Raw genomic sequence first — 22,820 nt, 5'->3', positions numbered from 1 at the left:
GGCCATTTTTCCAAATAATTTCCTGATTGAGGTTGAACAAGGGCTTTTATTTGGAAAATGAACTCTTGATTTAATGGTACACAGGGATAGAAAATCCACACAGCCCTTAGTCATCTTTCTTTGGCTACTTACACTTACTGTCAGGCACATACCTCCTACCTGGCCAACTTCATCTTTGCTGTTTTCATATGCTTTTGGTAGCTGATTCTGAAACATATTTATCTCTTTGGTTGAAGTATTTCCACTTGAATTGCTCCCCAGGTAGTTGTGAGGGTTTTGGGGCAAATCATACTTTAACCTTCCATGTGATAGATTAAGCAGAGTGAGTTCTTGGAATCTTGGGACTTCATTTTAAAGTCTCTGTTTTCAGAGATCTTTTTCTGTGGTGTCGGTTAACTTTGGCTGGACAACATATGCCCACTGAAGCTGCTCCGTCACTCCCCCTCCTCAGCTGGACAGGAGGAGAAAAATGTAACAAAAGGCTCCTGGGTCCAGATATAGATAGGGAAATCACTCAGCAATTACTGTCACAGGACAAACAGACTCAACTTGGGGAAAATTAATTTAATTTATTGCCAGTTAACATCAGAGTAGAATAATGAAGAATAAGAGCAAATCTTAAAACACCTTCCCCCCCGCCCCCCCTTCTTCCCAGGCTCAGGTTCACTCCCAATTTCTATACCTCTTCTCAACACCACCACCCCACCCCATCCCGAGCAAGCAGTGCAGGGGCATGAGGAGGCTGGGGTCAGTCCCTCACCCACTGTCCCTGCCGCTCCTTCCCCCTCGGGGACGGGGCTCCTCACTCTGCCCCCGCTCCAGCCCGGGCTCCAGCCCACGGCAGCAGTTCCACGACCTTCTCCGCCGTGGGTCCTTCCCACGGGCTGCGGCTCTTCACGCCCGGCCCGGCCCGGCCCGGCCCCCCGCGGGCGCAGCCCCTCGGGCCCAGCCCGGCCCGGCCCGGCCCCCCGCGGGGGCACCGGCCCTGCCCCAGCCCGGCCCGGCCCGGGCTCCTCTCCCCGCGGGGCCGCGGGCCCTGCCCGGAGCTGCTCCAGCGCCGCCGCCCGCGGGTCACAGCCCCCTGCGGGCACCCCCTGCCCCGGGGGGGGCCCTGCCCGGGCTGCGGGGGGGGAGCTGCTCCCCCGGGGGCTCCGCGGGCTGGGGGCACGGCCCGCCCCGCCGGGGGCCGCCCCGCGGGCTGGGGGAGCCGCTGCTGCGGCGCCTGGAGCCCCCCGGCCTCCCCCTGCCCCGGCCCGGGGGCCGCGGGGCTGCTGGGCTCGGTCGCACTTCAATACACGGTCTGAAATACACGATCCCTGCGGCTGCCACCGGCACTGACGGGCTCGGCCTTGCCCAGCACCGGGCCCGGCTCGGAGCCGGCTGGCACGGGCTGCGCCGGGCACGGGGGCAGCTTCTGGAAGCTTCTCACAGAGGCCGCCCCTGTGCCCCCCGCCACCAAAACCTTGCCCTGCAAACCCACCGCACTGTGCTGTGCTTTGGGCTCAAATGGCACATTATTTCAGTGTGGTATCATCTATGGTGGATCTGAGGTGAACACCTGTGCTCCTTTGTGGGAGTGTGGCACTGACATACCTGCTGGCTCCACTTAGAGCTGGCTTGGGTCACACTGCCAAACTGCTTTTGACCTGAGTAGGTTCAGGAAGCAGGACAGCTGTGTTTGCCCAGCGTAGTGCCTGGACCCAGTCTGCAATTCTTCCACTGAAAACAAAACTTCACCTCAGTCCAGCTGAGCTGTCTGGAAAAATCCTTGGAAAGCCTAGAGGTGACAGTGAAGAAATAATAGGCATCTTATTTGGTTCCTGTAGATACAGTTGAGGACTGAGTTAGCCCTTTTGGGATTACAGTGTCATGCTTTAAAGCTGTGTTCAGCAGGCTGCCCAGTACGTATCCTAAGGCATCTTTCTTGCAGTCAGTAGGTATTCTTGGCTGAAAAAAACCCAACACCTGTCATTTCACCTTGTTTGCATCCAGTTTACCAAAGTGGTCTGATTGTTCTGTTAGGTTTTTCTATAATTCGCTGTCCTGAGTCTTATGCTATCAACAAACTTCAGCAGCTAAGTTATCGTGCTTACATTTGCTGAGTGCCATGTTTACCTTGTTTATTGTTGTAGTATAGCAGTCGAATTATCTAGTGATGCCATGTCAGATGCTTTGTGGAAATCTGTTATACCAATCTATCTTTTAACAGATGAGTTGGTGAACTTACTGAGGTCAAATCAGTTTAATTGTGCTTATTTTCAGTAGTCTCATGCTGCTTAGTCTTTGTTATATTTGCTTCTTTCAGTTCCTTTATCCAGGGTATGATAAAATGGGAGCTCTTGGGTACTCATGGAGTGGTTCCTGTTCCAAGTGAATGCTGAATTGGAAATGCTAGAAATAAAGTTTTGCAAGTAAGTTAGATTGAATCACTTAGTTTGAAGAATGTTCGTTCTGCTTCCTCACTTCTTCGAGGTAAATCTGTTGCTTGAAGCTTTTGGCAATGCCCAGACTGTGATGAATGACAACAGTAGCCGCTTTGGAAAATACATAGAGCTGCATTTCCAGAAGAACACAGGTAAATTCCAGGGCAGTCTGGGGGATGGTTAGACGCCGGAGGGAGAGGGCTGAGCAGCCAGAACTTGTGGAGGGTGAAATTTTGACACCTGACTGCCTGTACGAATGGTGTGCAATTCAGTAAAATCTTAGAGTGGCCACAGCTATAGGATAAGGGCTGGGTTTGGCCATTGTGGGAGTGCAGGAGGGATATGGAGGTGACAGTGCAGGGGACGTATCAGTAATACTTTATGGTGCCAGAAGCCTAAGTTGCTGCTAAAGGAGGTGAGCAGGCATCTCTAAGATGACGGAAAACATGGAGAAGCCCATTTGCAGAGCACTGGGCAGTCTAGAGGGTATTGCACATAAGAAAGTTATTTTAGGCAGCCCTATGCTTCTATCACCAAGTAAGAGATGTGGGACAACTCAGCTTCATGTCCCCAAGTGCAAAGTTTACCCTGTCACCTTCTTGTGTGCAGTGCGAGGTGCAAAGCTGAGTGAGTACCTATTAGAGAAGTCACGGGTGGTGCATCAGGATACTGGGGAGAGGAATTTCCATATCTTCTACTACATGTTTGCTGGACTCTCTTCAGAGGAAAAGGAGATGTATGGGCTGTTGGATCCTTCACTTTACAGGTATTTCAAAGGCAGACCCTAGTTTAGTCTCCATGATGGGGGGTGGAAGGGAAAGCAGCATAGTGGAGCCTATGTCTCTTCCCTGTGGTTCTGTCTGTGGAGCCTGGTACAGGTAAATGAATGGAAGCTGGAGTGGGATCTGAATGGTGCTACATAATGGGTCATCATGGAAGCTGGGAGGTTTGGAGTCTCTGCTATATTACCTTCGAAAAGTTTCTTTCCCTTTCATGTCTCCACCACTGCTGATCTGCTTTGTTCCTTTGGGGTAGGACTGACCTGCTGTGCTGATTGTATAACAGTTTTGTATGGGATATACATTTTCTCAGGTACATAGGTGGACAGTTTTGTACATGGGATGTAGCTCAGCGCTGGAAACACAAATACCAAGAGGTGTGCAATGCCCTTGACAGGGTGGGCTTCCAAGAACAGGTTAGTTCTGGGGTCGTTTAATGTCCATCTGTGCTGCTTGCAGGCATAGGGTTTCTTTCTGGCTGCTGTTTTGAGGCTTAGTCCTGTTTCTCTCCTCTCTGGATTTTCCATGGTGCTTCCATACCTGAATCTGTCAGTCTTCATGTAGTGCCTTTTCCCACAGGCTGCCTATGCTTTTCCCTCACCTCACCAACTTCTAGGCCCTCCCATGTTGTCTGTTACATGCTGATAGGTTTTCAGTCACCTTTCTGTTGTGTTTTAGGAGCAAGTGGACATGCAGGCAATCTTGGCTGGTGTGTTGTCTCTGGGCAATGTGACCTTTCAACCTGAGGAGAGCAATGGGTCTGTAAAAGTGAGTGAAGCCTCACGAGGATGGCTGAAGGCTGCAGCGGTAAGTCACAAGAAGAGCTGACAGAAAGCTTATGAATATGGTGCTGGTTCCCACTGCCAGTGTGACTGCGGGAGCTGCTCCTGCCAGAGATGGCAGAGGACATTTCTGCCTCGGAGTGTGAAGGCTCCTGAAGAACAAGGAGTTTTCTCAAGAAATGCACAGTATGACCCCACAACTGCATTTGTGTTCACTGCTATTCATGCCCAAAGAGACACTTTACTATTTCTTTTTTCACTTTTCTATTACTTGTATGTCTAGAACCAGCCTCTTGCATATGGCAATATCACATGTGCCTTGTTGACTTCATACAATACAAGCTGTTTAAAATTAAATGGTTACACGTTTCTAAGTGTGGTGATGCCTCGGAGAAATTCAGGTGTGCAGTATCTGAACACTAGTTCTGTGTTTTCAACAGATCTTGTCCAAGGATACTGCTTCAACTGCCATCAACTTTTATTGGTTATCCAGAGTTAAAGTTTCTGCTATTTCACATGAAATTATCACGGATTAAGATGTATATATTCCCCAGGACAATCTCATTTTTATTATATGGGATGGATACATTATTCTGCTTTGTTAACAACACAGAACAGAATGTATTTCTGCCCTTTCTATGTCTGTTTTGATCTCTTCGAAATCTTAGCACTCTTCAGTTTTAGTTTTACTCCCATCTCTTTGCCTGTTTCTTTCCTACACCATAGCTGAAACAACGACCTACATCTGTTCAGTAGCCAGCTTCTTTTTGTCTGTCTTCTTAAGTCTGCTCCTTGTTTTTTGCCCATGGGAGGGGAATTCCTGTTAAAGCAATCGCTGAGGGGTTCGGTTCTATCTGCATTCCCTTTGTTTCCTGTCTCTTGGGTTTGTGTGACTGAAGTCTGCTGAAGCTCAGACATCTCAGCACTTAACATAGTGACCTCTGAATGGTGCTGTTCAATAAGTCATTAAAGCACTTAGCAGGGACTGGCGTGTCTCCTAAAGAAAGTGAAAGGTAGCAGCAGAAGGAAAGCAAAATGGAAAGTATTTCAGAGAGAGCGCAAGAGTGAGCTTGGTCGCTGCAGGGATAATGCAGATCTGAGAGCCCATATCTGACTCCAGTGCTGAGAGATGTTAACAGTAATACTTACCTTATAGTGGAGATCAAAGGCCTGAATCTGAATCATGATCCCATTACACTGGGTGTCGCACAGACACAAGGAGATACAATCCCCCCAAGAAGAATAAAGGTTCACTATTGACTCATCTATTTCCTCTCTCCCAGGGTCAGTTTGGAGTCCAAGAAGATGAACTGTTAAAATGCCTTATTTGTACGACGTCAGTGACCCGAGGTGAGCAGATTCAGCGTTTTCACACCCAGCATCAGGCACAAGGTAAGAAACATAATGAATTGCAGATATGCTGGCTAGAAAGACTGACCCATATTTGACAGAAGGGTATCCCCACACATGTCCAACTTGTTGGAAACAAAAATGTCTGTCTGTGCCCCTTCATTCCTCTTGCACGGTGGCGAGTATATCAAGGTTTATCTGTTTAGTCTTTGACTGACATGTACTGACTATTAATGCTACTTTTGTTTGACCTCTGGGAAACAGCAGAGATTAAATGAGAAACCAAGGAATTAGCTTTGCATTCTTTCTCAGTCCAGCCTAGATATAAACTGTAGGTATTTGTATAAAGGAGGGCAAAGCTCCTGCTTCAGAGTGCTGGCAATGTGCAGAGCTCTAGGTGGTAGGTGGAGAATTAACTAAGAGTCAAAGAGATAGCACAGTGTCAGGGAAGGAATGAGATGAAAGGGAAGAGTGTTGAAACAACACTTTGTGCTTGCTACTTTCTGTTCAGTAAGAAAATAACCCAAGGTAACCTGCACAAAAGGGTTCAGTTAACATAAAAGATTTAAAAAATAAAAAAGAAATCCCAGGATTTCTAGATTATTGCTTGACTAATCCAGAAATAATTATGAAATTATGAAAGAAAAAACTGAAAATGGGGAATTAGCTAGTTCTGTTTTCCAGATATCTTCTCTTGCATCTCTCCAGACAATAAAGTGTACATCTCCCATCATGCAATACATCATGTTGATTTGTTTGCATTCTTCTTAGAATGTCAGCACGTTTTCCATGAATTGCATCCTCCTCTTGCCCGTAGTGCTTAAACACTTGACAGCTGTGGTCTAGGAGGAACAGAACCATTCAGTTTTCCAAGTACAGGTCAGAGTCTCTCACTTGGTTTAGCAGTGCAGGGATCCATACTTATTAGACCTGCAGAGGGGAAAGCAGGTTTCTGGTTATTCTAAAAAGTGGCTGGACTTTTTTGGAAGGAAAATTCTCCATTTTAGAGTGTCTCACAAGTGCCCTAATATGCCAAATTTGACCCTGTAGAAAGATTTCAAAGATTTTTGAATGAAAGAGCTCCTTTTGAGCTTACAGAGGGCAGGGGAAATCAGATGGATATTTCATATTTGTATGATCATTAAAATAGCTTAATAAACCACCAAACATTGTTGTGAGAAGTGAAGGTATTGAGCCAGCTTGTGTGCTTTGTTCCCTGCTCTCCTTTGGCCCCTTCATTGAGCTGCTGTTGTTTCATTTGTGCAGATGCTCGGGACTCCATTGCAAAGGAGGCATATAGCCGAGTATTTGGCTGGATCATTTGCAAGGTCAATGAGCTGCTGGCTGAGAACGTGGATCCTGAGGTGGAACTGAGGGAGATAGGTGAGTTCTGCCTGCCTTGCTCCCGTTCTGTCCTCAGCTGTGCATCCCCCAGCCACAATGAAGGAAAGGCACAATATGAGGTTTCACAGAGATTGTGTGCAGGGATCCCTTAGCAAATACATGATCGTGTTGGAGATACTGGTCAACTGCACGAGGTCATAGAATAGAAGCATAGAACCTTTTAGGTTGGAAAAGATGTTTAAGATCATTGAGTCCAACCATTAACCTAACACTGTCAAGTCCATCATTAAACCATGTCCCTAAGTGCCACTTCTACACAACTTTTAAATACCTCCGGGGATGGGACTCCACCACCTCCCTGGGCAGCCTGTTCCAATGCTTGACAACCCTTTTGGAGAAAAAAAAAAATCCTAATATCCAACCTAAACCTTCCCTCATGCAACTTGAAGCCATTTCCTCTTGTCCTGTCAGATGTTACCTGGCAAAAGAGACCAACATCCACCTCACTACACCCTCCTTTCAGACAGTTGTAATCAGCGATGGGAGCTCCACTGAGCCTCCTTTCCTCCAGGCTAAACAAGCCCAGTTCCCTCAGCAGTGCCCCATCAGACTTGTGCTCCAGACCCTGTACCAGCTTTGTTGCCCTTCTCTGGACACGCTCCAGCAGCTCAGTGACTTTCTTACGGTGAAGGGCCGAGAGCTGAACACAAGTCTGTAGGGCCTTGGCCAGCTCTGAGCAGATGGTTGGTCTGAAGCAGCTGTGAGGCTGTAGTTCTGGGCACCAGCTTTGCAGAGGAGATGGGGCTGGGAGTCGGCTTCTCCTAACTAGGTTTCCAGGAGGAGTTATGGGAGAGGTGCTCCTGGTAACTTGGCTGGGGTTTCCCTGTGCCACAAGAGCTGGGTGATGGGAGATTTAGTTGTGTATTGGGGTACGTAGCTATCTGCAGGAATGATTTGCAGGCTCCATGATGCACTCATCTTCCCTCTTTTAGGTATCTTGGATATTTTTGGGTTTGAAAACTTTGCAGTGAATAGTTTTGAACAGCTTTGCATAAACTTGGCCAATGAACAGCTGCAGCACTTCTTCAACCATGTAAGTCTGCTGTGGGTGATCTCACCTTGTGTGGCAGAGAAAGTAGAGCACCTGACATATGAAGGACATCTTGGGTAAAAACAGGGCTATTACCTGGAAGGACAGAAATGGTGATTAGTGAAGCAGGGTAGAGAGCACCAACCTTCTCTGCTGTGACAGGGGAGCCACTAGGGCAGGGAAGAAAAAAGCAGAAGGAAGGGTCAAGCAGTGACCAAAGCTGGCGGAGGAGGGGACACTTACACTCTGAGAACTGTTCCAGCTTTATGCACCAGCATCAGTGAGTGACATGCTTACAGATGAGCGTGCAGAACAGCAGTTTCATCTTAGACCTCTTGTGCCTAAGGTGACAGAGCCACCCTTTGTCCTCTGTTCAGCATGGGAAGAGAGGTGTTCAGGATTGTCTAGCCAAGTCTGCTGGGTGCTCCAAACTTTTTTTTTTTATTCCTCTTTCTCAGCACATTTTCCAGCTGGAGCAGGCTGCCTATAAGGAAGAAGAGCTGCCTTGGGAGAATATCACATTCAGCAATAATGAACCTATTCTGGTGAGTGAAAGGACTGACAGAAGAGAATTGCTCCATCCAGGTAAGAGAGGAATCTTTCTCTTTCTGGCATGGGTAGGAGATGCACCTGGGAAGAACCTCTTCAAAGGGTGGTATAGGTGAGAGTGGGTGCCCTGTACTGCTTTAGGTATGTGTAATGTGTCTCCTTTCCTGCAGAATCTGCTCCTGGCCAAGCCACTTGGACTGCTATCTCTTCTGGATGAACAGAGTGCATTCCCTCGGGTATGCATGAGAAAGGGGGCAGAGAAAGTAGAGGGGGGGAATATAGCAATAAATATCCAGGCTGCAGAGAGAGCTCTTATGTTGGAGTGTGACTTTCAAAGGCAGGATGAACGGAGGTGTCCCGATGTGTGATTGTTGAAACAAGACAGCCAGATCAGGGACAGTGTAATGATATTATTATCCTTGTGAAGAGTCAGAGGGAGAGTACAGTATGAAACTGTTGCACATCCAAGGACACTTCCAACACTTTTTTTTTTTTTTTTTTGCTTCCATGTGCCCTGATGAAGTCTTTGTTATGGCCTCATGATTTGATTATGAAATCTGCTTTCCTGCAGGCAACTGATAAGACATTTGTGGATAAACTAAACAGCAGCTTCAAGGGGAACGTACACTTCCAGCCAAGCCAAGGCCGTGTTTTGGGCTTCAGCATTATTCACTATGCTGGGAAAGTATGTACTGTTTGCATGAAGAATGCTGTTGTAATGTATGTAGGAGGGGGAAAATGTGTTGTTTTTTAGTGAAGCAGGGTAGAGAGCACCAACCTTCTCTGCTGTGGCAGGGGAGCCACCAGGGCAGGGAAGAAAAAAGCAGAAGGAAGGGTCAAGCAGTGACCAAAGCTGGTAAAGGAGGGGACGCTTACACCTAAGCATCAGACAAATAAGGCTTTGATGTCAAGGAGTAATGGTCCAACAGTACTAATAACAGAAGTGATGTGTTCCCAGGGAGTTGCCTTCTATTATTCCCTTGGATTTCTGTAGAAGGTATGGGAAGAGAGGATCCCTGATAAAAGTGGGGCTACCTCTGGGAAGCTTAGGGTATTAGAAGAATCTCTGTACTCATCATCATTCTATTGGAGCTGTAAAATAGTTCTTTATAAAATAAAAGCCCTGCAACCACTGTGCAGCACCAAATGACAGTGTAAAGGCTTTACCTTTACCTATTGGGTTCCAGAGCACAGCAGTCACTATTTTATTACGAGCACTGAGGAGCACAGTGAGAGCAGCCAGGTAGTTAATGTTTTCAAAGTGTACGCCCTTATTTATATTTTCAGTGGAACCTAAGCAGCTTGAAGTTGAGGACTACGGCACGTAACCTTGCTGCCACCAATTTTGAAAGCATTCGCCCAAATATGTTGAATTCATTGGAGACAATTTTTTAAGCAGGAGCAGATATGATGATTCAGGATAAAATTTAGTAATCTAATCTTGCCATTGTTGACTGAGTTGTTATTTGTGACATTCTTTATTAGAAAAATCACCTAACACAGAAAGGAGAGTGGCGGGCTGCGTGTGAGAAAGGAAGGGAGCAAAGAAACAAAGTGGTGTGTGACAAAGGATGAAAGCCTGTTCAAAGGGAAGAGGTGGGGAAAGAAAAGAGTGAAGCATAGACCAAAAGTAAATGAAACTTCATAATCACCAATAGGAGAACAAGAAAAGGGGGATGTCTCAGTGTTAAGGTGCACTGCTGTGGTTCCAGTTGCCATCATTGGGGTTTTGTTCCTCATGATTTGCATCTGAATGGGGTGCATATGTATTTACAAAATTCATGTGAGAGCTGGTGTATAGAAATCACCTGCAAGTCAGTGTATATTCAGTTTAACTGTTGCTCCTGGCAAGCTGTGGAAGTGGCTTTCACAGCAAGCCTGTGATCACTGCTGGCCTTAGTGACTTGCTGCCGTTTCCCCTAGGTACAGTATACTGCTGGGGGGTTTCTAGAGAAGAACAGAGACACCTTGCCAGCCAACATCCGTGGGCTCTTCATCAACAGTGTCACTCCCTTGGTCACTGTGCTATTCACAGGCAAGTCCCTCTGCTATGATAGGACATCCCACATGAATCAAGGCCCACCCTGGCAAGAGTTAAGTGTGGAGACGAGGCACATATACTATGAACATGTTTCACAGCTAGCAGCCCCAGGGAGACTCTGGGAAGACTGCAGCCTGGACGGGGGCTGCTGGCATGTACCATGCTGCTGGAGGTGTTAATTCCCCCCTGGGAAGCAAGGCAGGTTGTATCCTCTTCCAGAGAATTAGCCACTGCTCAGGTGTCTTCCTTTAGATCAGATAGCCCATATTCTCCACAGCCAGTGCATGACTGTCTCCACTGCACCATTCCATATGCTCTGTTCTCATCTAGAAATGAAGATGTACAAAGTCATAGCTCCTAGCTGTTCACACTGAAAATAGATTGCTGTAAAGCCACAAACAATGAGTGTAGAGATTATGCTTTTCAAACACATTTTTGTTTTCAGTTTTAAACAAGTTTAAAATCACTGAGGTTATGCATTATTTTTGTCCCACCACTATACTCCCTTTTTGCAGTTATTGATAAACCCTCAGAGTCTTCAAGGCTTCTATCAAAGTAAAGATTTAAAGAGAAATCAGGTGGATATTTCCTTGGATTCTGCCTGAGCATAGAGCTTCTAGTGCAGATATTTTATTTTTTTTTCCTGCTCAGTCCGTGCCACTTTCTTCAGCCCTTCCCTTGTATTTCCACATGGTGGAACCTAATGCCCTGTCTGTGATTCAGTATTTATAGAGAGACTTGTGTGTGAAGTGAGGTTTGAATGTTTAGACATGGTTGATTGTGAGCAAAGGTACAAAATTAATTGTTGTCTCTGTTCTTCCAGCCACTGTCTCGAGGACAGGGACACTGATGCCTCATGTGAAAGCCAAGGTATTGCACTTCGGGTCCACAGGGCAATGGATAAATGAGGCATAGTTACCCATAGTTACCTGATATTTGTTATTTGAGAAACTGGCTGAAAATGGGAGCAGGCAGAAATTGGTTGAAAAATAAGAGCAGGCAGCAATCTGCTTGCAACAAACAATTTCTCCTTTGCTTTTTCCTAGGTTTTCTGCTTGCTTCTGCTGATACGTTTAACTTGCCTTCCCTCCCTTGAAATCCATTGTCTCTCTTTTTTGCCATCTGCCTTCCAGCAGAGCTCTTTGGATGGCAATCAAGTACTTCTTTCAGGAATGATCTTTTGTTTGGGATTGGTTTCAGGTCATACCAGGAGCTGATGACAAGTTCAACAGCACACGAAAACAGTCTGCTGGAGCTCAGTTCCGGGTAAGTATTGCTGCTTTATGGTGCCCTTTGAGATGGGTGCAGTGATATTTTCATAGGGGCTTCCAGGCCGCTAAGCACAGTTAAAGCATCCAGCATGCAGACAGGGGTTTCTCTGGGTGCCAAGCACAGCTGATCATGGTGGGAGTGACCTGTTTGTTGTCAGAGCCTGGGAAGTTGCTTTGGGGTGGGAAGACAGTTCACGCTGCAGGAAATTGCACACCGGGCTCTGGCAGTGCTGTGGCTTGCTGGACTGTTGACCTTTCTCTGCCCTCACCAGCATTCCCTGATGGTACTCATGGAGAGGCTGTATTCTGCCAACCCACACTTTGTGCGCTGCATAAAGCCAAACAGCCGCAAGGAGCCAGGTGTGGTGGACAGCCAGGTGGTGCTGCTGCAGGTGAGGAAAAGCAGTGTCCTTTACAGGTACTTCTGCCACGTCTCGGTGGGGAGAGCAGACCCCACCAAAAGGCTGTGGAGATAGCAGGAAGTCAGCTGGTCTCCCCTTGCAAGAGAAAGCGTAGACACACTTTTTATGCATGTAAAGGTTCTGGGTACTTGGTTGTTTTTGTGACAGAGACCACTAGGTCCAGCTTTTGCAGTCTTAGTTCTCTGCCATTATCTTTTTCATGAATGCAATGAGATCTGCTTGTCAGGCACTAGGATTCATCTTTGCATCTCCTGGATGGGAACTGGTACAGACAGTACTCCAGAAAAACCGATGCTTCCCGGAGGAGACTGCTCTCACCCATCAGCCAGGGCAATTCTGAGTAGGAGCCAAGTTGGGATCGCTTTGATAGGAGCTGAAATGTGCTGATATGACTATCCTTGGATATTGAGTCAGGTCTGACATCCAGGCGCTTTGAAGAATACCGAAAATGATTAGAAGAGTTCAGAAAGCTCTGTGGTCTGCTTAATGTATATAAGAAAGGATAGGATTAAGAGGGAAGTTCATCCGTGCCTCGGAGTATTTCTGTGTCCAGATTTGGAAGTAAAAGGCTGCCCTCTAAGGGACAGAGCCAAAGCAGTACCCATGGCTGGAAGGTGAAGTTATTTCAGTCATTGGTTTCTGTGTTTCCAATCTTTAACTGAGAGTGGTTAATCATCAGAGTTACAGGATGTGGTAAATCCAGTCTCTAACCAAGGATACATTTCCAGAAAGGAACTTATTCATTTTGAACTAGAGAAGTTTAGGGCTGAATTAAGGTGTTTCTGGCTGCAGAGGAGCAAACTGATGTCCCAATGACCTGCTTCTGTTTGTTTCTCTGGTCTTCTTTGTGGTGCTGCTTCAGCTTCGGTACAACGGACTGCTGGAGACAATCCATATCCGAAGACGTGGTTTCTCCTGGAGACCCTCATTTGAGGAATTTGCTGAAAGGTTTGTTAAAACCTCCAAGTGTTCCTTCTTAGGTATTGTTAGGGAACCAACCCTGGTAACCAGGTATGGGCAAGGAGTGAAACAGCCTCTGTAAAGTTCATGTGCCTGAGGTCATGGGGTTGTTTGCTGTGGGAGGCTGAGTGGGAAAGACAGTGATTTATTGTCGCCTTGTGAGGGTGACATGGATCAGCTCAGCACATCAAGGATGTGGCTCTTACCTTGCTGTATTGGTTTGTTTTTCACAGATATAGAATTCTTCTAGTTAAACCGGATGTTTCCCTCACCAAAGAAAGGTAGGAACCCTTCCTTTGTTACCTGCAATCCAGTTTTTTCTTCAGAGGCTTTTGCTCAGAGTAGCTTAGCAAACTGAGTAAAAGGAACAAAGTGAGAATGGGTTTTTGTGGTACTGGGGAACACAGATCACTAGGCAAGGGCAGTTAGTGTTTTAAAAGCATTTGGTACAGTGATAAATGAAATCTTTCTTGAATTGCTATGTAGAAATTCAATTACCCTAAAGCCTTGCTATCCTGTGGAATAAGAACTAGCTAATGTACTCAATTTAGGAAGTCACAATAATGGTCAAGGGTATCCACTGAACTCAGTATGGCAGGGGCTCATCACATTTGCCAGGTGCCTCTCCAGGCTTTTTCCTGATGGTCTCATGGGAGAATAAGAAGATGAGCAAGCAAGAAGAGCTTTCTGAGCAAGCAGCCAGCACTGAATGTCTCCCAGGCTAGAAAGGATGTTTCTGATCCAAGAATTTTTTATGTGTACAGGCGTAATGCCCTCAGTGCTTTCAGAACCTGACTGTTCCTTACACACGTAAATGTCCCTCCAGCTCTGCAGTCTTACCCCGTCAGCTTTTTCCTTTCTGCATCTAGGGCAGCAACTCCTCTCTTCCTCTTCTCCACTTTCCCAGTCCTTCCTTCCTGCCACAGTCAATTGTGACTGATAGCAAGAACGAAGCATGTCAGGCAGCCAGCTGACGGGTTTTTTTAGTCTTTGAAGAAAAGGACTTGAATGTTCTCCTGGAACAGTTCTGGCAGTAGCTCCTCTGGCCTTCACAGTGCTTCCTTGAAGTTACTGACAGTTCTGAATTAAGAATTGCAAGCCCAAGTGAGGTCAAGAGGGAATCTCATAGGTAAGAGATGATGGTAAACAGGCAGCATGGTGTGCTTTCAGGCACAAAAATTATAGGATGCATTGGAGAAAAGAATTACCGTGGATATGGATTGTGGCACAGTGGAAGTTTGCTGAGATAGAAGGAAAACCACTTCTGCTTTTCTAAGCAAGATGTTAGCAAAAAGTGCTACTACAATTTCACAGCCTGGTTTTGCAGGCAGAGGGAGGAAGCTGTCTGTGTGGTACAGCTAGAGTACTGCTTTCAGTTCCAAGTGTTGGGGAATCTTTCCAAGTGACCCAAATTTTATCACTAGAGTCTGCAAAATGAAACTGGAATTGGAGAACAGGCTTTCTCCCGGAAGCCTTGCTGTGCCGACTTGCAACTTGTGAGCTCCAGAACGCTTGGAAATGAAATAAGGAAAAGCAGTTCTGAGAATAAAATAGGCTCTGCAGACTTGCCTTCCAGGGAGTTGAAGGAAATCTGCCTCTGGGAACCCCTTTGCTGATGTTCCTGAAATGTTATCCTAGCTGTACCTCAAGGAGCACTACAGACTGACAGCCAGTTAGTTACTGAATGTGATCGGGTGATAGGGTATGTAATGCAGAATTGTTGAGATGCTTTCTCTTCCTTTATGCACCTAAATCCACTGGCTGCGTGGTGTTCTCTTTGGGTGGAAAATTTTTTATTTCACTTTTTTTCTTCACTTTCAGCTGCTTGGAGATACTGCAAAGTACAGAGCTAGCACACTGGATGTGTGGGTAGGTGTGAATCACTGTTACTGGGAATGGGGGGCCTGAACTGCAGAGACTTATACATGTAGACTGTTACTGGTTCCCTTTGGGGAGAACTTTATGGCTGTAGGAAAGGTCTGTCCTGTGGATGATGGATGCAAGTGTAGACAGTGTTTCTCACTGTTTCTTTCTCTCCTTGACTTCACAGAAAGTCACGACTTTTCTTTAAATATTGGCACCAGGAACAGCTGGCAAAGTATGTGGAGCGGCTGGAAAGAGCAGCAGTTGTCATACAGAAAGGTGAGCACGGGGCCGGAGAGTCCCTTAATTCTGATCTCAGACCAGCTCAAGGGAAAACTTTTCTCCAGTCCCTGCTCCACCACTGCATCTTTGCAGGTGATGTAAAAGTGGGCCAGGCACTATCTTCATATCGGGGCCCTGTGGAGTCAGTGCATATTGCAGATATCCACCTCCTCAGTGCTTATCCTCTGGGTGCGAGGATGTGAGGGTGTGAGCCTTGGAAAGGGAAAGGACAACTGAGCTGAGCAGGCAAGCATATGATTTGGCTGTGTCCTGGGATATGGTTAACTGTCCTCTGGAGTGAAGGCTTGTTGTTGAGTGACGTTAAGCTGAGGAGAGGGAAGAGGGAAGCAGACCTCATTCCTGCTTTCAGAGACAGGCAGAAGGGGGTGAAGGTTTGGTTTGGTTTGCTTTGCTTTGCTTTTTTCCTTTCCCTTCCATATAGCTTCTGCTCTGGCAACTGGTTTTCCAGAGCAGGCACTGTGGGCAGTTTGGTACTTCCATGTGTACGGGCTTCAAGAGGATTGTGCAACCAGGAGGAGGAGGCTGCCACCCTGCCTGATCCCTCTCTGTTGTACTTCTGTACTGGTTGTCGCACTGCTGAAGCATCTGAGCAGCTTCTGGCTATGCACTGCACAGTATGACGAATGTCAGACTATCACATGCTGCACCTTGTTCTCATCGATGGGGAAGGTGTGTGGGCAGTGGGAAATGAGAGGTGTGGCTTTTAGTTCATGTGCTTTGGTACCTGAGCACATGAGCAGGCGGGATAATGCAATGTCTGTAATGCTCCCAGTGGACCCTGTGATGGCTGCTTATGGAAAAGGTTTTCCTGTAGGCTGACACCAAGGAAGTCCTCTCTTCTTCACAGTGTCTGAAGGGTACAGGGAGACAGATGACTAAAAGAGGCTCTTCTGTGAGACTTTAAGTATTAAGTGCCTTGGCATTAGACATGAGAGCTTAGATCTGTAATGTGATTATTTTTTTTTTTAAATCCATGATCTGGCTGCTTAGAGAGTATAAGGCAAGTCTCATGTGGTTTTGACTGCCTGCTCACAGCAGCATTTGCATTGCTTTTTATTAACGTGATTTGAGTGTTGAGGGCTTTGCACTGGGTGAAGGAATATCACTGTGGGCTTCACCCAGGGAGTGCCAAAGGCATATCCAGCGTTTTTTTTCTAACTACAGCTTTTCTCTGAACAGTTTTCAGGGGATTCAGATGCAGGAAGAGTTACCTAACACTGGTGGCTGAGCTGAGAGCTCAGGCACAGCGGCTACAGGAGGCAGAGCGAGAAAGAAGGCAGCAGCTCGCCATAGAAGCAGAGGCCCAGAGTGAGTTGCTCCCCCTCCCACTGCCCCCATGCATGGCTACTCATGCGATGCTAACCCTGAAGTGCTGTAAGCTCCAGGTGATGATGGCCTCCCTCTGGCTTTCCTGGGGTGAGGGCTCCATCAATGGGGTGGGCAGCGAGGTGCCTGTGTTTCTGCCACTTGAAAATGTGGCTTTCTCTCTGGGGGGCAGAAACAGTACAGTGAAGGTTGTTTGCCTGACTCTGCTGGGTGGAGTGCCAAGCTGTGTCTTACCCCCATGCTCCATGCAGCAGAGCCTGTCCCTATCCTGGGCATGTGAAGGATGGACCTCATGGAGCTGAGATGCTAGATTTCATCTACTTCTTCCCTCTTGTTGCAGAAAGAATCTCCTGTCCAGTCCCCATGCCACGGAAGAGGCACCCTCTGCCTTGTCCTGAAAAGCCAGTGCAGTCACCAGTGCCACGGCCACGCAGCAAGCTAACAGAGGTAGCGATGATATTGGCTCTGCTTGGAGCCCCTTAGCCAGGTGTGCTGGTTCCCTGCTCCTTCCACCTTCTGTATGCACATGTCCTCCTGCATGTGGTCCCAGGAGAACAGTTGACATTCTTATTATGGGAAGTCAGAGAGTCCTTTCCTACTGTGGTTAGTTAAAAAGTGTGGTCAGGATCTTTGAGGAACTGAAAGCAGGTTTGATGGTTTGCAACTGATCTTATCTTCAAGAACTCAGGAATGGGATCACTACCAAAGTGAACCCTTCAAAGGTCCCCTGCCTTTGACCTTGCTTTCCTGCCCACTTTCCCTCTCTCTCTTTATTTTCTTTCACTTTCAGTCCACTCCTTTTGATAACTTCTTGAACCCTTCTGCACCTCATCCTGCTCTGGGCAGAGAAGAGCAAACTCAAGAAAAGGCAAAAAAGAGAAATATCAAGAGAGGAGCAAGTCTCTGCTGGTTCAAAGAGATGCAGGCCGAGAAAGTCATACAGGATGATGAGGCCTTTCCAAGCTGGCTGTATGGGATAATCAGCCGGAGGTGAGTGCGCTGGTCACAGTGGCCACAGCGGACAATGGCAGGCAGGCAGAAGCTGCTGTGTCCTTAGGAGGACTGCACAGGCTGGATTTGCCAGGGTTTGTCTCCTGAAGGAATGAGAGTGATCTGCATAACCTTTCACTTTTAGGCTGTGAGTTTCAAACCCTTAGGGGGAGGCTTGGAGCTTCCTGTCACAGGATGCAGATGCTGAAATTTACATAGGTCCAGGGATCGACTATGGAAACTCAGAGGAAATAAGTCCACTGTGGGTTCCAAAATACCAATCCTGTGCAGGGAAAGGAGGCTTGGAACATACCTGGAGAGGAAATACACACACGCGTTTACCCTGTTGTGGACTGTTTGCAGAGACATGACACGGAATGAAGATGGACTTTTGGTCTGACTCATTATGACTGTTCTTGTATTTTGTAGGTCAGGAGGAGACCTTAGTTTACAGCAGGAGAATACAGAATTCAGTGTATGTTTATTTAAAAAACTATTAAGGGGGACTTTAATGATTACCCAATAGCAATATTCCCCCAAAGCCCCCAGGTAATGGAAAAAGAAAGGGGTTTTGTTGGTATCTTTGCCCATTTAAGGAGGGTGCAACATAGGTGGAATTTACATCCCTTTAAGCTGAGAGACATCCACAAAGCTCTACTTTCTTATGCAGTTGTTTACAAGACTGTAAACTCTCAAGCTTTTTTGGGAAAACTATTTTTTTTTTTCTACTGGTTGTGCTTTATACTTCAGTCTCTTGGCTGAGCCAAGTACTGCTTTCAAAGCAGTGCGGTAAGCAGAGAAAGGCTGATTATGCAGTGATCAGATAGGAGTAAGACAGTGGGGCTAGCGGGTAGATGTCAGAATTTCTGGCTGTAGTCTCCCCTGTCTGCAAACTAACCTATGGTGCTGCATGCTTGCTAACTGCCAGCGTCCCTTATTTGCTGGGACTTGTGTGTGGGCATTGCTGCCAAGTGTACTTGTTATTTGAACACCCTTACCATCTTCCTTCCAGTTTGTAACTTTTTTCTGTTAAAGCTGCAAGTCTTCTTCAGTCTTACTAGATAACAAGTTCCCAGATTTTGTCAGTTTATCGCTCTGATCATTATTTAAGAGACATTATACAGCAGGTTAGCTTAGTAAAGGACACTAGAGTAGCTGTCAACTCCCCGGTAGCTGCATTTTTTTTCTATTTTTAAGATAATTATCAAGGCACCCACCTGCTTTTATGCTTTTGTCCACAGATCCAGGAATGCAGGAGAGGAACTAGCACCTGGAAGACAAAACTGTCTGAATAGGCTAGCCATGAACACTTCACAATGAAAGACATAGCAGATCCTTCCCAAAGACACTGAAGATCAGACACCTTTTAAGTGGTGCTTCCTGTTGCTGGATTTAAGTCTCCCTGCAGCAGTGTAAGCTCAGCCTCATGTAACAGAGCAGCCAGAGCAATCCCAAATTGCACTGGTGATGCGCTGGAGCAAGGCACATGATAAGCACAAAGCGGTGCTTTGTCTGTTGGGCAGAGACCGGGAAGACCTCCTTCCAGCAGGAAGTTTAGAGAGCCCGAGTGGTGTAATCCAAGCTCGTGTTTTTGCAAGGCAGTGGGCTTAAATTGTGCCGAACACCACTACCCCACAGTGTCCTGACTTCTTCCATCAGCCCTGGAGTGTAGGAAAGGCACATGTGTACAGCCTTTTCATCTCAGCAATACTTTGTAATGTGCTCTGAGCTGGAAGACAGTGGTTGCTATTGCACCAGTCAGACCACAGGGGCAGGTTTGGAGCAGCCCTGCTTGGAGAGGCTTTGGCTGAGAGTATTGTACCTCCTCAGCCTGCTAATGCCTCCCTGCACCACCAAGCCTGAGTTGGGAAACTTGTAACTAGGAGCACATGGGGCAGATGCTGTCCTCCCTGTGGACTGGGAGCACTACTATGGTAGCACATGAGATAGGATGGGAATCCCTGCACAGAGGCAACTGCTCACTGTCCACTTAAAAACTTTTTTCTGCTTCCAGGGAAGCTGAAAACTTGTTGAATGACAAGCCTTTGGGTTGCTTCCTTGTTCGTATGAGCCAGAGCCAACCAGGCTACATCTTGACATACAGGTAGGTAACGAGCCTTGCCAAGAAGGCTGAGGTGAGACCTTATTGCTCTCTACAATTACCTGAAAGGAGGTTGTAGCAAGATGGATGTTGGTCTTTCCTCCCAAGTACAAAGCAAGAAGACAAGAGGAAATGGCTTCAATTTGCATGAGGGGAGGTTTAGATTGGATATTAGGAAAAATTTCTTCTCCAAAAGAGTTGTCAAGCATTGGAACAGGCTACCCAGGGAGGTGGTGGAGTTCCATTCCTGGGACTTGGCAGTATTAGGTTAACGGTTGGACTCGATGATCTTAAAGGTCTTTTCCAACCTAAATGATTCTCTGATTCTATGAAACTGAGCTATGCATGGCTGGAGGAGTTAACCTCCTCCACAGAAGTGTCCAGTGAGGATGATGCTCATCCTCTCCTGTTGTGAGTGCCTCAGACAGTTTGAAGTAGCAGGCAGGACACTGCAGAGTCTGTCTCTTGCCAGAAACTAGATGTTTGTGGGTGAAAGGATGCAGCTCGAAGACTGCAGGTCCCTTTTAGGCTGTGCTATGTGGCTAAGTGGGCAAACCATGTTGGAAGGAGCATTGACTGAAGCAGAGCAGATGAGTCTAGAGGAGGGTCTGAGGAGAGGCAATCAGAGGTGCTGCAAGGGCATGGTTTTTGCACAGCCTCAGGCAAGGGGTAGGACAGAGTTTTGATGTGGACAACAGGCATTGGGAGGCAGTACAGTCTGCTGGGGTTTGGATCCAGCTGCCGGGGTTCTCCTGTCACTGTCTTTGGGGAAATTGCAGCTCCTCCAGGACCTACTAGTACAGCGTGTGACACTCCAGCATAGTGCATCTCCTGCATCTTTGTGATATTTGTTATTGTGACTCCTGATTACATCTGACCTCTTGAGATGAGTGCAAAGAGCAGTGACTGGGTCCTGGAGAGACACTGTGATGCCATGCCATGCCTATTTATGTCTGTCCATCTCCTCAGGGGTGAAGGCCACTGCAGACACTACCTGATCCAGATCCAGCCCAGGGCACACTATGTCGTCCTGGGAGAAGACCGGGCTCATGCCTCACTCACCGAACTCGTTCGGTATCACCAGACTGTGGGCATCAAGCCCTTCATGGAAATACTGACTGTTCCCTGTGAGCAGGTGAATGTCAAGGATCTGCAGCCAGACAAGGGGATGGGGCATGGACTCTGCCGTGCGCAGACAGAGTCACTGCAGCAGCATCTGTCTTTGTGTTCCCGTTGGGGGTGTCCCATTCTGGTCAGGCAGCTTGGCCTCTTCTGCATGCACTGGGAAATGCTACTAGCTAGTCACTGGAGAAACCTGGCATGGGAAAGAGGTCCTGGCAGGTGGATGACAGCCCCTGCCCCCTGAATGTCAGCAGTGGGCACAGCTGACATTGTGCTTGTTTGTGCTGTTTGAAGTATGTGGATGGTCTGCAAACCACTGCTGAATCCATTCTTCCTTCCCTCAGGAAAGTAGTGAGTTTGGATTACAAAGATCTGGAGTGCCTTACGCTGGGTTCACCAGCAGCTGAGTGGAAGACCGCTGCAGAGGAGCAGCCCTGCCCCTCCAGAACTTCCACCAGCACACCTGCTGTGCAGTCAGGAACAGCTGCAGTTTTCAGACGCTTCAGGAGGACCATGGATTGCCAAAACCAACAGAGCCCGGACAACAGCAGGACAAAGCCAAGCTCAGGCAAGAAGGGAGGCAGCCAACAAGCCTTCCTTCGCCTCCACTCTTCCATACGTCTGGCGATGCAGGAAATCCAGCAGGTGAGCTGGGGCATATTTTCTGCCGAGCCTTGCCACCTGTGGCTGTGCTGGGACATGTGGAGCTGCCCTACCCAGGGGCAGGAGAGAGAAGGCTTTCACAAGCAGCACTCTTGTTTCCTAGCTCCTGGGTCTGTTTTTATTTGGTGGTCTTGGGATCAAGACTGTGTTCACTGGAAGTGCCAGGCTCGGGGAGACCCTGGGAGAGGCTCACTGAGATGCCCAAAGAATAGCCCACAACAGAGGGGGCTGTGATGTGGCTGGCATCCCAGTCACTGCTCCCCTAATCCTGTCTCTCTGCTTCTCACTGCAGTTCTCTTCCTTGAAGACCTCTGTACAGAGATGCTGTCAGGCTCTCAACATTGAGGATGTAGAGCCCAAGTGATATGGTAAGAAGACAGATAATCATGCAAGAGGGCAGATAGCAATTGCAGCTTCTCCAGGAAATGGAGGAGCAAAGGGGCTCTTCCCTTCCTGCTCCACCTGGAGCATCTCTTGGCCACCGACTGCCTTGATATAGAGCAGAAAAAACAGAGGGCAGTGGCCAGCTTCCATTCCAGGACTGCAAAGAGACCAGAAGGAATGGGAAAAAACAGTGTAAGGTTGGGTTCCCAGCACCTGTGGTCAGTGTGCTTGCAGTACAATAACAAGGCTGCTGGAGGGAGCTCACGGTTTGTTAGATGCCTGGGGCTGGAAGGACAAGTACTATCAGAAAGCTTATCTGCGTGCTACAATAGTCCCATGTATCAGAAGTGGGTGCTGGGCAGAGAGCCTTGGGGGGTAGCAGAGGCAATGTGCTGAAGGCCAGGCTGAGAACATAAGAAAAGGCAGCAGTCTGTGAGGACTTTTCAAGGTCTCAGCAACTAGAAACAGCTGGTTACTGAGGCTGTAATGTACTGGGTGGCTCACAGGAGTAGATGAAGTGGGCCAGGAAGGGCCTTCAGACACAGCTGGCTGCACCCCATGCATTAATTGTCTGAAGCATCTAGTGGATGTGCAGCTCTGTTGTGCAGCCAGTGTGGGTGAATCCCTGTCCCATTCAATTGCTGAAGGCAGGAGGAAGCAGTAGTGGTGCTGCTGTACACCTCTAGAAAAATCTGGATTTGTGTCAGCTGAGAGTGGAGAGGGATCAGAACACCATGCTGTTAGCTGCCGACCCGCTGTGAGGCTTGCAGCTTTGCACCAGAATTGCTGAGTTCCCTGCATGGTTCTGCTCCCAGGAATTTGTGTTGGAGAAAAGCTTTTTATCTGGGGCTGACTTGTCTTCCTCTTGATGGCTGAGAAAATCCTCTCCCTGAAGTGTTTGGCTTAATTGCTTCGTTCCTGTACATGGGTATTAATGTACCCAGGGGATGCTCCTTGTGTCTGAGGTTAGGCAAAAGAAAGAAAAAAACATGTGGGATCTGCCTAGGTAACTGCAAGCATGTCACACTGGGATTGCTGAATGGAGCCCTCCTTCTGT

At 47.5% G+C, this 22,820-nt stretch overlaps 1 protein-coding gene across 1 annotated transcript in view; it reads left to right on the top strand.

Annotated features, from left to right (window-relative positions):
- The window catches only part of LOC308056492 (myosin-IIIb-like), a 48,017-nt gene that overhangs the window by 3,579 nt on the left and 21,618 nt on the right, over nucleotides 1-22,820 (top strand). The window contains exons 5-29 of the mRNA XM_080371978.1: nucleotides 2,473-2,575; nucleotides 3,033-3,189; nucleotides 3,516-3,618; nucleotides 3,881-4,009; nucleotides 5,268-5,376; nucleotides 6,601-6,717; nucleotides 7,671-7,771; nucleotides 8,227-8,313; nucleotides 8,488-8,553; nucleotides 8,889-9,002; nucleotides 10,241-10,352; nucleotides 11,182-11,228; nucleotides 11,559-11,624; nucleotides 11,902-12,021; nucleotides 12,914-12,999; nucleotides 13,245-13,292; nucleotides 14,833-14,880; nucleotides 15,062-15,153; nucleotides 16,357-16,485; nucleotides 16,844-16,950; nucleotides 17,294-17,493; nucleotides 19,508-19,597; nucleotides 20,564-20,729; nucleotides 21,061-21,361; nucleotides 21,672-21,747. Of these exons, the coding sequence (XP_080228104.1) occupies nucleotides 2,473-2,575; nucleotides 3,033-3,189; nucleotides 3,516-3,618; nucleotides 3,881-4,009; nucleotides 5,268-5,376; nucleotides 6,601-6,717; nucleotides 7,671-7,771; nucleotides 8,227-8,313; nucleotides 8,488-8,553; nucleotides 8,889-9,002; nucleotides 10,241-10,352; nucleotides 11,182-11,228; nucleotides 11,559-11,624; nucleotides 11,902-12,021; nucleotides 12,914-12,999; nucleotides 13,245-13,292; nucleotides 14,833-14,880; nucleotides 15,062-15,153; nucleotides 16,357-16,485; nucleotides 16,844-16,950; nucleotides 17,294-17,493; nucleotides 19,508-19,597; nucleotides 20,564-20,729; nucleotides 21,061-21,123 (2,460 nt within the window). The 3' untranslated portion in view covers nucleotides 21,124-21,361; nucleotides 21,672-21,747. The remainder of the gene's footprint in view (nucleotides 1-2,472; nucleotides 2,576-3,032; nucleotides 3,190-3,515; nucleotides 3,619-3,880; nucleotides 4,010-5,267; nucleotides 5,377-6,600; nucleotides 6,718-7,670; nucleotides 7,772-8,226; nucleotides 8,314-8,487; nucleotides 8,554-8,888; nucleotides 9,003-10,240; nucleotides 10,353-11,181; nucleotides 11,229-11,558; nucleotides 11,625-11,901; nucleotides 12,022-12,913; nucleotides 13,000-13,244; nucleotides 13,293-14,832; nucleotides 14,881-15,061; nucleotides 15,154-16,356; nucleotides 16,486-16,843; nucleotides 16,951-17,293; nucleotides 17,494-19,507; nucleotides 19,598-20,563; nucleotides 20,730-21,060; nucleotides 21,362-21,671; nucleotides 21,748-22,820) is intronic.

Source organism: Falco punctatus, assembly GCF_963210335.1.
Source record: "Falco punctatus genome assembly, chromosome: Z".
NCBI classification, from domain to species: domain Eukaryota; kingdom Metazoa; phylum Chordata; class Aves; order Falconiformes; family Falconidae; genus Falco; species Falco punctatus.
Note: the sequence above shows the minus strand (reverse complement) of the source record. Positions and strands in the feature narration are given on the sequence as shown.